Source organism: Limanda limanda, chromosome 11 (genome assembly GCF_963576545.1).
Source record: "Limanda limanda chromosome 11, fLimLim1.1, whole genome shotgun sequence".
Classification (NCBI taxonomy): Eukaryota; Metazoa; Chordata; class Actinopteri; order Pleuronectiformes; family Pleuronectidae; genus Limanda; species Limanda limanda.
Window position 1 is genome coordinate 26,845,423 of NC_083646.1, and position 12,465 is coordinate 26,857,887.

General features: G+C 41.4%; 1 protein-coding gene across 4 annotated transcripts in view; it reads left to right on the top strand.

Moving 5' to 3' along the window:
• rims2a (regulating synaptic membrane exocytosis 2a) overlaps positions 1 to 12,465 on the top strand; it is a 124,859-nt gene that overhangs the window by 13,485 nt on the left and 98,909 nt on the right. For 3 of the 4 annotated variants that reach the window (XM_061080662.1, XM_061080664.1, XM_061080663.1), the window contains exons 2-5: positions 6,753 to 6,785; positions 7,640 to 7,732; positions 11,193 to 11,403; positions 12,031 to 12,042. In XM_061080662.1, the coding sequence (XP_060936645.1) occupies positions 6,753 to 6,785; positions 7,640 to 7,732; positions 11,193 to 11,403; positions 12,031 to 12,042 (349 nt within the window). The remainder of the gene's footprint in view (positions 1 to 6,752; positions 6,786 to 7,639; positions 7,733 to 11,192; positions 11,404 to 12,030; positions 12,043 to 12,465) is intronic. The other variant, XM_061080665.1, reaches the window with a different exon arrangement.

The window sequence follows — 12,465 nt, forward strand, 5'->3', positions numbered from 1 at the left end:
GGCAGGTAATCTAAGGAAACAGATGGATTTTAGTTATATTTGGCAGCAGATTAGCCACTTCCCCGTCGCTCAGAGAAATCTGCTGTTGCCAACTCCTGTTTGACAATCTGAATATTAGTCCTTGGTCATGAGGTCTGGCTTGTGCGCTGTTAGATTGCCTATTCTGATGAGTGTGCCCCGCGGATTGAATCCTATCTGTGCTTTCTAAGGCCCAGCTGTGGGTCGCTGGCCAACCCTTCCACACCAAGGCGCTTGCCCTGTCCCCGTCCCTCCTGCCCTGCCTATCGTGCCAGCGCAAAGTGCCAGAGGAAGATATCAGCGCTCCATCCCCTACTCCTAATCCTCTCTTAGGTGGAGAGAAAAGTGTCACGTAGCACTTCTGCTGGCATTTATTAAAGAGGTAGAATGAACAGGTGTCACGAGACCTTATCGTCTTTAAATAAGATGCTATTCATAGAGCATACTCTGGTTGTCTTAGAGATTTGCAGGAAATGTACAGTAGAGGTGGTTTAATGGGAGGATTTCTGTTTCATATATTCCTGCAGGGATATTGCTGACATGGTCATATGCTGTGTGTTGATTTTCCTTACGTGGCTGTCTGAACTACACTAACACACTCGGTTGTATCTTTTTTGAAATCTGATTTAATATAATGTGGTCGCAATTGTTATAAGATTTTACAGTATTGACATTTTTCTTCTTCCAACATCTCATTATCCATGTTTTCACATTTCGATTATTCTTTACAAATACTTTATTATTACACATTGTATACACTTCATTGGTTTTCTTTGGTTTGATTATTACAAATTCTAGATAGTGTAGTTATCTTGGTCTGTGTTAATGCTCCGGAGCCACTTCAGAATTATTAGTCGTCAATGGTGATTCCTCCTCAAACAGTTATACTGTCACTGTTTTGATTGTTTGTATGCTGCATGTGGTGTGCAGAGAACTTTATATACAGCCCATGGTGCTGACTGAAGTTAGAAATCTTTGTGTTACCCTATCTGGTATATCTGCAATGAATATTTTTTATAAAATAGAACTGACTTTTCTTTATTACTGTTCACCTGTGTGGCTTTTTTAATATGTTTAAATGATTTACTGAACTGCATTGCGTCAACCAAACTTTGAAGACAAATTTCCAAACAGGAAATTATTGTTTGAATGTTGTTACCATGATGGAAATGGTAAAATATGACAGACTTATAAAAATGATCTGGCAGCAGTTTAGACCCAGTTTCACATTCAACAAGATTCAACTCAGTCCACAGACTGACTGTTAAGGAATGCTGCCACCAGCTCACACTTGATTATTCAATTTCTATATTTATATCGAACATATCTCCTGTCCAAATCGCACCAAACTTGGCACTTCACTTCCCATGATTACTAAAAATACACATGCCAAGTGTGAAGTCTATTAGATAAATGGCTCGTGAGATATGCGTTGCACTTACAGGCAGACTTATGTTTGTGGAATTAGAAGGTACATACTTCTCAAATAACCACTGGTCTGTTGACCCTCATGTCGGCTTCAACACACTGAAATGATTTAGGTGAGAAAAGCAATGTAGATGAACTTTGACTGAATTACTTTATGTTATTCCACCGCAGGTCTCTGATGAGCTCAAACACATACAGATGCATCTTATATGATCCAACACAAAAACATCATAGATACATTTTAATCATACAATGCACTGCAATTCAAAATCTTAATGAGTGGAACAGAAATCTTTAAGTTAGTGCTTCAGTCATTACCTTCAACTGGGAGGAGTTTGGAGTCAGCGGTGCCTATGTAACTGTACTAGCATTGCCCCCTAAAATACACACACACAAACAGAGAGAGAGAGAGAGAGAGAGACAGACAGTTTGAGATCTTTAGAAAAAGTTTAGAGTCCGAGATGGAACTAGTACTACATCCATAAGTGAATAAAGCTTTTTACCATGGTTCCATTGCAGGTGTCACTAATACATGATTTCCTATGTACGGCACCATCTCATATCCTATGACTTGTGGATAATATTTTTATCATACTATTACAGTCAACACGAGAGCAGACCTCAGTAGTGCCACAGCCTCTGGTCAGAGATTTCCCTGTGGGTCTCTTGCCTGTGAGTGATTACAGACAGACATAAACCTCATCTCCTGGCAGTACTGACTGCCTGGGATGGTGTTAATGATGTATGTAGTTGGTATTTACCCACTGAGCCAGATTACTCCCTTATGATCCAATTATCAACCGTCTGTAGTCGACTCAGAGGGCCTGCAGGGTCACTGCTTAGCCATGAGATCCACTATGACAGAATTTCTGCTTCAGCGTTGATGCCGAGTCAAGGCTGCATCTCTCGATCTGTTAAAAATCTGCAGAGCACTGTGGGACGCCTTGGACCCTATACTCTAAAATCATAAGAGGACTTTTACAAAGAAGTTGCATGGACAGAATGTAGAAAGACATACATTCATGGATTTCTAGAAGGCCTTGAAATAAAAAATCTCCACCAGAAATATAGTGGAGACTGCTTCACAGCATAGCACCCTTACCGTAGCTTTCCAGAGAAGCACATGTCACCATATCTCTCCTGTTCTTTGCTGTCACATCAACATCTGCCAGACATTTTTTAAACGGAAATAAAACATTCGGAAGCTGCAGTTTACTGAAAGACAAGAGTGACTTGCTAGAGTGACTGGGTACGACTGGTACACATTTGGCAGGGAGCTGGTGTAATTGGAAAAAAGCGATGCCCTGGGTGGCATGTGTGGAAGTGCAGTGGAGCATGACAGAGAGGGGTGCACTGCAAGTGCTTAAAATGAACAGAAGTACATGTTCTTGAAAAAAAAGCAGTACATCGTCTATAATCTACAGTGGGTATCTTTGATGTCATGGCATTTTTGATATTATACGATGTCACATAAAGTAGCTCCATCCATCCCAAAACAACTCCAATCACATCAGTGAGACACATTTTTGTATTGAGTGTGACTAATTATTGTTCCTTCATTATAATGAACCTGAGCACTGTAAACAACTGTGAGTTAAAGCCACACCGTCCTATATATATTCAAATATTATATGCTGCTGAACATAGTCCCACAGACGCACCAGTATACATTGACACACTGAGGCAGGTGTAGAAGTCACATGTGGTTCATCTGTGGATCTCAGCGACATTACAGTTAAGTTTTGGGTCATTAAACCGAAGCAATGAGTTCAATCAAACAGAGCTTCAAAGCTGCAGAGAGCCAAGAAGAACTGCAGCATTGAGTAACAACTCTCTGAATGAAGAAAGGATCCCCTGTTCGTTTTATTAGAGAATGTGTGTCATATCCACAAAGTCTGATGTGACACTTATCGACTGATATAATGTTTGTTTGGATAGTATAGCTTATGGACAGTTTCTTGCCTATTCCTGTCAGTCAGTTGTATTTGACATTTGAGAGGTAACTTCTTAATCAGATTTCAGGTGTTGTCTCATTCCTTTCAGGTGTTCCTCTATGTGCTTAGTGGTTAGTATATGAGAAGGGCTGGCACATAAAGCTGCACATGTACATCATGAGCATGTCCCTGTCTTATGTGCCAATATAGGGGATTGATTTGACAAGTCTGTGCCCAATTGTTCTGGCTGGTGCATGTGACATGTTACCAACCTTGTTCTGGTTGTGGTAGGATGTGATGATTGTTATCATTATAACCTAATTGCATTTATTCTCACAACTTCTTACAACTGTGACTTTGTTTAAAAGAGGTTGCGCAGATTACAGGGAGGTATAGAATAACCTTTCCTCTCCTCTCCTATCCTCTACTCTCCTCTCTAGACACTGTTCATACGTACATCACATCATATAGACTTAAAGCATTAAATACCTTGTTATACATTCTTTCAACAAACTTCAGGAATCAGTTCTTGAAGTTAATGCAGCACATCTGTCCACTAGAGAGCAGTGTGGCACCGGTGTTTGGCAGAGCTGACTGCTTCTCCATGCGAGGCCAGTGAGTTTCATTAACCTAAATACTCAACAAAATAAAACTAAAGACCAACAAATAACAGCAACATGTATCTTATTAAAACTGAAGCCTGCCCGATAGAACAGTAGAGAATTACACATTCAGATGATCTAAACACAGTGTATCTTCGATGCTGTTCGAGTGTGTGTTTAGTTTTTTACTCAGTGTGTGTGTGAGGGGCTCAGGGGAGGCAGAGTGCAGGTGTAAGAGATGGAAAACAGAGACTATTTCTGCCCTGCAGGCCTCAGCAGCAGCCAGGACACTGAAGACGTCACTTGTGACATTTTACACTCACTCATTTTACTGCCCCATGTCAAATAATACACTGTGCACACACCCACTCACTCACATATGCACATGTATGAGTACACTACGCACATGGATATGGGTACACACGCACACGTGAAAGCATAGACGGTTACTCATTCAAACACACACACAAACACACACACACACACACACACACACACACACACACACACACACACAGACACACACACACGCACACACACACACACACACGCACACACACACACACACACACACACACACTTTGTCCGGCAGCCGTCCAGGCAGGCAGGCAGGCTCCATCAGATAAATATGAGGCTTGTAATGCAACCACAGAGACGGGACTGATGGGATCAATAAAGAACGGCGCTGCAGGTCATCGGGAGAACACAGTGAGAGGATAAATATGGACTGGCTCATCGGAAAACAGAGCAGCGAGACTGATGGGTACACAGAACTATATCTTTGCTTGTGTGTTCTCTCACCCATCTGACACAGATCAGACAGATTCCTTGCTCTGTTGTGCTCCTGCTAAAGGAGACCATTGGGAGGCTGCGTAGTTGTATTTTGATGCTCTGCATGAGAACTGTTTCTTTGCCTCTGTGCTTGTCTGGTAGTTGAATGGGATCCACGTAATGTACACACTGGGATAAGTATTGGAGTTTTACTTGATGGAATATTGTTCTTAGTATAGTTTGAATAATATTTAGTCCCGCTCAGGCCCCTGCTCTCAGCTGGTGTGTAGGAGCAGTATGTTTAACTACATAAAGTAACTTTCTGAGTGGAGAATTTGTTGAATCATCTGGCCTGAAATTGGTTTCAAAGGCTTTTGAGTTCTAGAGTAAATTACTTATTAGTTTACTTTGCTGCTTATAACTTCTGAAAAGGGCCTCATTATAATTTGAACATCTTTGGATAGATAGTCATTTTAGCAATTAATTATAAAGAATTAATAGACTAACTTATAATGACAAAAAACTTCAGTTGCATCACTAAAAGCGCCACTCAGGCAGAATCAGACAAACTAATTAACGCATTACATTTAGCACAGCTATTTAAAGCTGAGTACAAACGTGGTGATGAGGTGCGTGAAGTTCTGATGTGTGATCGTCAGCTGCAACTTGTCTCTGTTTTTCTTTAAGTCACATCTGCTCTTTAAACTGGGAGAGAGTGGCTGAAGTGTACGATGGTAGACAGATGCTAGACAGTCATATGGTGGTTGCAGTGTGTGTGTGTGTGTGTGTGTGTGTGTGTGTGTGTGTGTGTGTGTGTGTGTGTGTGTAAATACTGGCTGTGCTTCCTTGGTTATTCTAGGATCATAGTTTCTACTTCGAATAAATCCAAAAAGTTCTAATTATTGGGACAAAAGCAGTCACGTACAAGGTCCGATACACCAAACATGCATCGGTTTGTCTTCAGATGTATATTTATGAATTTATATATAGTATTTCTTTATATTTATATTACGTCAGCTCTGTGGTGGTAAGCACTGTTGTCTCTCAGAGGCTTCTTGGTTCGAATTGCGGTTAGGCTGGTGTCTTTCTGTGTTGTGTTTGCATGTTCTCCCTGTGCTGATTTTCTCTGGGTACTCAGGCTTCCTCCCACAGTCCAATGACCTGCAGATCAGGTTGACTGGAGACTCTAAATTAACCATAGGTGTGGATGTGAGTGTGAATTGTTGTTTGTATGGTGGCCCTGCTATACACGTGTGACCTGTCCAGAGTGTACCCGTCTGTTGCCCATTGTCAGCTGGGGAAGGCTCCAGCCTCCCATAACCCTCTTAGGATAAGTATAGATGATGGATGGATGGAGGTTAAGTCCATCCATCAAGTCCATCAAATCAAGATATGATCTATATGATAGCCTATTTCCAATCCTGCTTATTTTTTACATTTACATTGCTTTATTACAACTGGCTAATGTAGTTGATGTGTTAATGGACTTGAATCTAATCAAGCATGTGTTGCTGACTCGGCATAGTAGAAGTTACGTTTTCCATCCTAAGGGTCTGATGCAGCAAAAGTCACTTAGCCCAACCGCTCTGCTTGCTGGTTACTCTGAACCTGTGGAGACGCTTCTCTATGACTTCTGGGAAGTAGAGTAGTGGGCTCGCTTGCTTGTCCATGCTAGTGTGAAAGAGGGCGTTACTCACATGAAGCAGCCATTTCAAAGTTTATGTTGGTCCAGACCACATTTTATTCACTCTGCTAATTTTTTTCATGTTGTTTACCTCATAACCATTTTCATCATTGTATTGTGATCATCATCAAATATCATCTATAATATCTGCATTATTATTCATATTTTAGTTTTAGCATGATTTATGGCCATACACATCTTAAGTGTCATCAGTTGTGTCAGTATTTGAGTCTTTTAGTATGTTTTCCTCATCTCTTTGTGTTCTGTATGCACTGAGCTGTGCACACTTTTTTTTTTTTTTTGTTCATGTTTTAGGATCAAAGAAGAACCAAAGCCTCAGCCGGCACAGTAAGTAAACTCGATTACCCAGAGTGCTCCAGGCTTTGACACTTCTTCCTGTCAGTCGGTGCTTTGTGCTTCATGTGGCTTTCTCCTCTTTGTCTGGGAGGAAAATGAAAGACATGTCACCAATGTCATGGGAAACTGCTGTGGGAGCATGACGTCCGCGCTTTGTATTAGCTTCCAATTAATAGCAATGACCAGATTGTTGGATTTTGTGTTGGTCGCTAAATGGTCGGCTTCCATGACATTAGTGGCAAAGGCTTTTCCTTTCAAACAGCTTTGTTATAGCCAGGCCCTATCCCAACCCTCTCCCCTTGTCCCTCGTCTCTAACTGGTTGCCCACTCCCATCCAGTGGGACATCTGATTGGCTCGTGCAGCCTCGTAATTTGACCACAACTGTGGGCTAGAAGCACCTTTCCCGCTCTACTGAAGTGTAGCTGCATTTTCACAAAATTTACCTGCAGGCCTAACCAGTCCAACAACCTGACCCCCTCTCTACCACCAAGCTTGAGTAAATAGCACTCCTGTTTCCCTCAGCTCAGCATTTGATGCAGCTCTCATTTCCATTGGCTGCAGAGCTTTCCTGCTTTCTCTCTCCTACCGTCTACTAAAGCTGTGTGTATCATCTTTCTCTCTTCTTCTGTCTTTCTCACTGTATTTCCGACTAGTTGTTAATGTTCTACCGACTGCCGCTCTGCCCGGCCTTTTCCTCTCTCTGCGCTGGTTGTAGTGAATGTCCCTGCTATTGTTCACGTCTTAGAAACTGCCCTGCTTCCTCAAAAACCCTTTTCAGGATAGATTGTTTTCTCCCATGATGACTCATTGCGATGTTTCAGTCACACTTTCCTTATTTGAACAGGTGGTTTCCCTTTAGTGGGATCACTGAGCTGGTAAATAACGTTCTTCAGCCCCAGCAAAAGTCCCAAAATGACAAGGAGCCAGAGCCAGACGCGTAAGTAATAGCAAAGAGCCCGTTTGATCTCCACCTAGCAGGCACAAACATACAGTGGTGGCCCCAGCAGCTGGACGCACAGTATGTTTGACTCTAGTGGATATTAGAACATTTCTCAGCATTTGTGTTTAAGCATGTGAGAGACTGATGGTGTGAGAGTGATGTTCAATGATGGATTTTGCTTTTAGAAATGACATAATGCTGTGTTGGGTAGTAGTATATTCAATTCAACAGAGGACAACAAATTATGTTATATGCATTATGTATTCCAACGCTCAGGACCAATTAGAAATAATTCCTCTCAAACACCTGCCTTTATTGGGATGAAAAAAAGATAAAAGGACAGAATTGTTTGGCCAATGTTATATAAGGGCATATTATTTACATATTGCTTTTTAAATCAACATATTTATGCTAAAAGTTCAATGTAAATGAATGTAAATATAGAAAAAGAGTACAATTGTTCCACAACAGCCTGTCTCCTCCAGTAGTCCAACAGCTGCTCTACTTTTCACGATGCATTGTGGGAAACAATGAGAGCACTATATAGAGTATAAAAAGCTTCATCAAACATTCAGACACCACTACAAAATGGTGAACTCACTATCTAGTGAATGATTTTGGACTCGTGATTTGTCACAGTATTGAAAGCATGTGTCGTAAATAACTCTGGTAACGAGTCTGTTTCGTTAAGTGTCAGAGAGCCATGTTTAAACCATCCTATTCAATAACATAATAGACTCAATGTCTGCTTCCACACTGTGCATGCTAGCTACATTTTAAGACCATTAGCTACATCTGCAAGTTGTGAGGAAGGTCTGCACAGTTAGTTAAAGGGCGGCGGCCACAGTCACCTCTCAAACACTCAATGCTCTGAAAAGACATTGAATTCAAGTGTAAGGTAAATTCAAGTTTCCCACTTAACTGTAGTTATTCATTTTTTCATATGACTATGTGTAATGTAAAAAGGTTGGCTCCCACTGACAGACCCACATAGAGAATTGACTGCACCTCTGCAATGCTGTGGAACTTTGGAGCCGTTTTAGCATAATTTCGTTTTTTTGGGTTCTGTATCACTGGCCTCATCTACTCTATTTCCTTCAGCAGGAGAATGTTTTCAGCAAAGACTAATATGACTAACCAGGTGTATGCTACATGCTCAGTACTGGCAGCTAGCTTGAGCAAAGAGAAGAGCAGCTACCAAGTTAAAGTAAGAAAGTATAAATTCTGATGGGCTGTTAGCTAGGAACTCGACTCATTTTTCTGTTTATTGTAGAGGTAAATGGGAAACATTTTATAAATGTGTTAGCCATACCACCTTTTTAAGATGACATGTCTGTGCAGTGGTCTCATCAGCTTGATGTGGAGTTCAAGTGGCAAATACATCAATTATTATCCATATCTATATATATATTTGAAACACACACACACAAGCCAGTTACTCCCCTCTAATGTCTGACAGTTTCTGTGGCAGCGTGATATACCAAGGATGATGAAGGAGTAAATATTCAGCTCAGTTTGTGGCAGAAAACAAAGTCTAGTAGTTCAGCCTTGCTGTCATATGTCCAAGACAGAGGCTCATGTTACCGGCTGTTTGTGGCTGCTCTGGTGCGGCCCAGAGGTAAGAGAGCTCCGATACGCTAGCTTGGGACGGGACAATGAGCAGCGTATGATTACTCGTCAGCAGTGTCACCCACATTTGACCGTGTTTGACCGAATAAGTAAACCCTTTGGAATGGACTCTGTGTACCAGCTGCCCGCTGCCACTCGAGTCTACTTTCACTCCACATAGTCTTTGTTTACCTCTTCACATTTTACCTGAAAATACATTGGCTCTGTTTTTAAGCTTGTGCACACCTTTCTCATCACGTGTGATCTCGCTCCTTTACTGTACATGTATTCTCTCTCCTATTCCTCAAAATCTGCTCATTCTTGCTGCCTAATATTTGTCTTAGAATTACACTGGCAATACAGACTACAGTTAAATTGGTACATTTGCTTTTTTAACCTGAATCCCACCCCCATCACACAAGGCTAGCGTTTTAAGAAGTGACCTGCTACAGTAGAAGGGAGAGGTAATCATTGGTTATCATCTCATAATCATCTCTTGGTTAACAGCTGGTCGGATGTGTTAAACAAGAATACTTACTAATCTCCGCTTGGTAAACACACAATGAGTTTGACACAATTAGCCTTTTAATCCCTAAGTGGGTACAACAAGGGGCATGCTACTGGCACTCTACCTAATGTTTTACATCGCACAGAGACTTGCTCATGTGATGGACACACGCGGGCTGCCTTCACGTGGTGTGGCTCTTTTCACATTTGGGCTATGAAGGCCTGGTTGTGGGTAAAGGAAGCACGTTTATCTCAAATGCAGAGCTGTATGTGGTAAAAGGATAGCGCTGCTCAATAATTCACAAGTGCTAATGAATGTTGCAGGGGATATGTGGGGCGAAACCAATTCTAATCGCCATATTATGAAGTCAGCCCAGTGTTTAGTTTCCAAGGAGACGCTCAATTGACATGTGTCATACAAAATGCATGTGAGGAGTCCATGCAGGTTTTTACAGGAGCCTCTCAGGGCTGGTTAGGATTTAAGGATCTACTGTATACGATCAAGTGTAATGCATCAGTAGGGGGCCATCTATAGGACACAATCAGTAACACAATAGATGCTGCACTGGCAAAGGCAAGCAGGGTGATGGGCTCTACAGTGTGTGCTGATCACCAATGACTTCTTATTAGTAATACGATAGAGAAATACTAACTGTGGGTGTCGGTAATATCATTATCTAACCGTATGGTCCAAGGGTGTTCGCTATCTCACCTTACAACTGTCCTGATATAGAAACACACGTGCAAATGATTCATTAAACGTGGGGGAACCTGAGAAAGTGGAATTAAGTGATGTTCTTAAACTTGCAAAGCAAATTTGATACCCCCCCACCCCCTGTTTTGGGAGAGGTGCGGTATCGAAGGAGGAGCTCAGCTTGGAAGCTTCTGAGGTCATGGTATCTGCTTTTCCTTTCCAAAATCTCACACGGTACACATGGATGCCTGAGTTTATATCAGTTATTCAACTGATTGTAGGATTTTACTGTGGGACTAAGCACATGATGGTGGCAAGAAAAATAACCTGATGTAAGATTTTATGTCACAAATGTGCATTTGTCGGACGGTTTTACGAAAATAGAAAAGTTATAATAATTGATCCTCTATGTTGAGAATCCACATTTGTTGTTTCTCTTAAACATTTAGAGTGAAACACAATACTTTTGGGATGAAATAATGTCATGTACTGGGTCCTTAGGCCAGTGTTGTTCTAGTAAATGTGTGTTTAAAAGGACAATCAAGGGAAATGAGCGTGTACAAATAGACAACAGATTAATAAATCCAACACAAATTGTATTTTCATAGATACCTCCCTTTCCCTAACATCTTTCCTTTCCTCTTACAGGAAGTTGCACCAGCAGTTTGAATCGTATAAGGACCAGGTTAAGAAGATGGGAGATGAGACGAAGCCGGCTCAGGATCAGAAGAGCGAAGCCCCAACCTGTGGGATATGCCACAAAACCAAGTTTGCCGATGGCTGTGGCCACCTCTGTTCATATTGCCAAACGAAATTCTGTGCTCGGTGCGGAGGACGGGTGTCTCTGCGGTCAAATAAGGTAACAGTGGCTCACATGCTGGGTACTTTCCGTTTATAAGGACACAAACACACACAGATGTCCCACCCGCAGGCACATTTCTCCCTATGCTACTATTTGCAAACCAAAGTTATAAAACCTTGCGGTGAAATCTTGATCTGGGCATCCAGCCAACAATGTCATTAATGGCAACTAATGTATTTTTTTCAGCTTATAAAGAGACTCTCTGCATGTCTCGTTCTAATTCTGTTCACTCCGATAACTTGATTCATAACTGTAAATGTTCATATTTACTGTAACTTACAGTTATTCCATTTCACCACTGGAGGGAACTGTTCCTCCTTTTCTTGTCCCACAAAGGAACCTGGTGTCTGCTTTTGTATAATGTGGCACTCCAGTGCCTAACTAACCTCTGTCAAATCCTCCCCTCAGACTAAGCCAGAGCTTTTAGCATAAGAGCACTTAAATTTGAGTCATGAGCTGTGAGTGTTTTTATGTGATGCCGTCCAATCCTTTGCTGTTGGAGTATGTGAAAATGCTACCAGGACCAACTAATGCCACTCACAATATCTCTGTTCCTGTCTTCCCTCCCCGTCTGCCTCCCTCTTCTCTTTCTGCTGCATTCCTGCTCTCATGGAATTGCAACAGGAGGACAAAGTGGTTAGCAAATTATTTTCTGCGTTTGTTGGGACTGTTAGAACACAAGCATTGTTCATGGAATGCAATGATATGTATACGCATACAGCAGCCAACAATTACAATGAAAAAATAAGGGAAAAGTCCTGACCAAGTTGCCTGTGAGTCTATCATGCTGTGCTGAAATAAAAACTGAATAAACACAATAAACATTATTAAAAAATAAATATATAGATACAACAATAAAAACAAATCTGCTTTCCAAAGGGTTAAAAAACTTTTTGATATTGTGCTTTTCAAACATTCAAAGTGTTAATAACAACCAACAGCCAGGGTTAAGATTAAAAGTGATAAAGCCTAAAGGAAACCTGTAATACTGCATGTTTTACTCTAACCCCCAAGAATGTAGTGAGAGATGCCAACTCCATTGAGTGGACTACGCCTTTA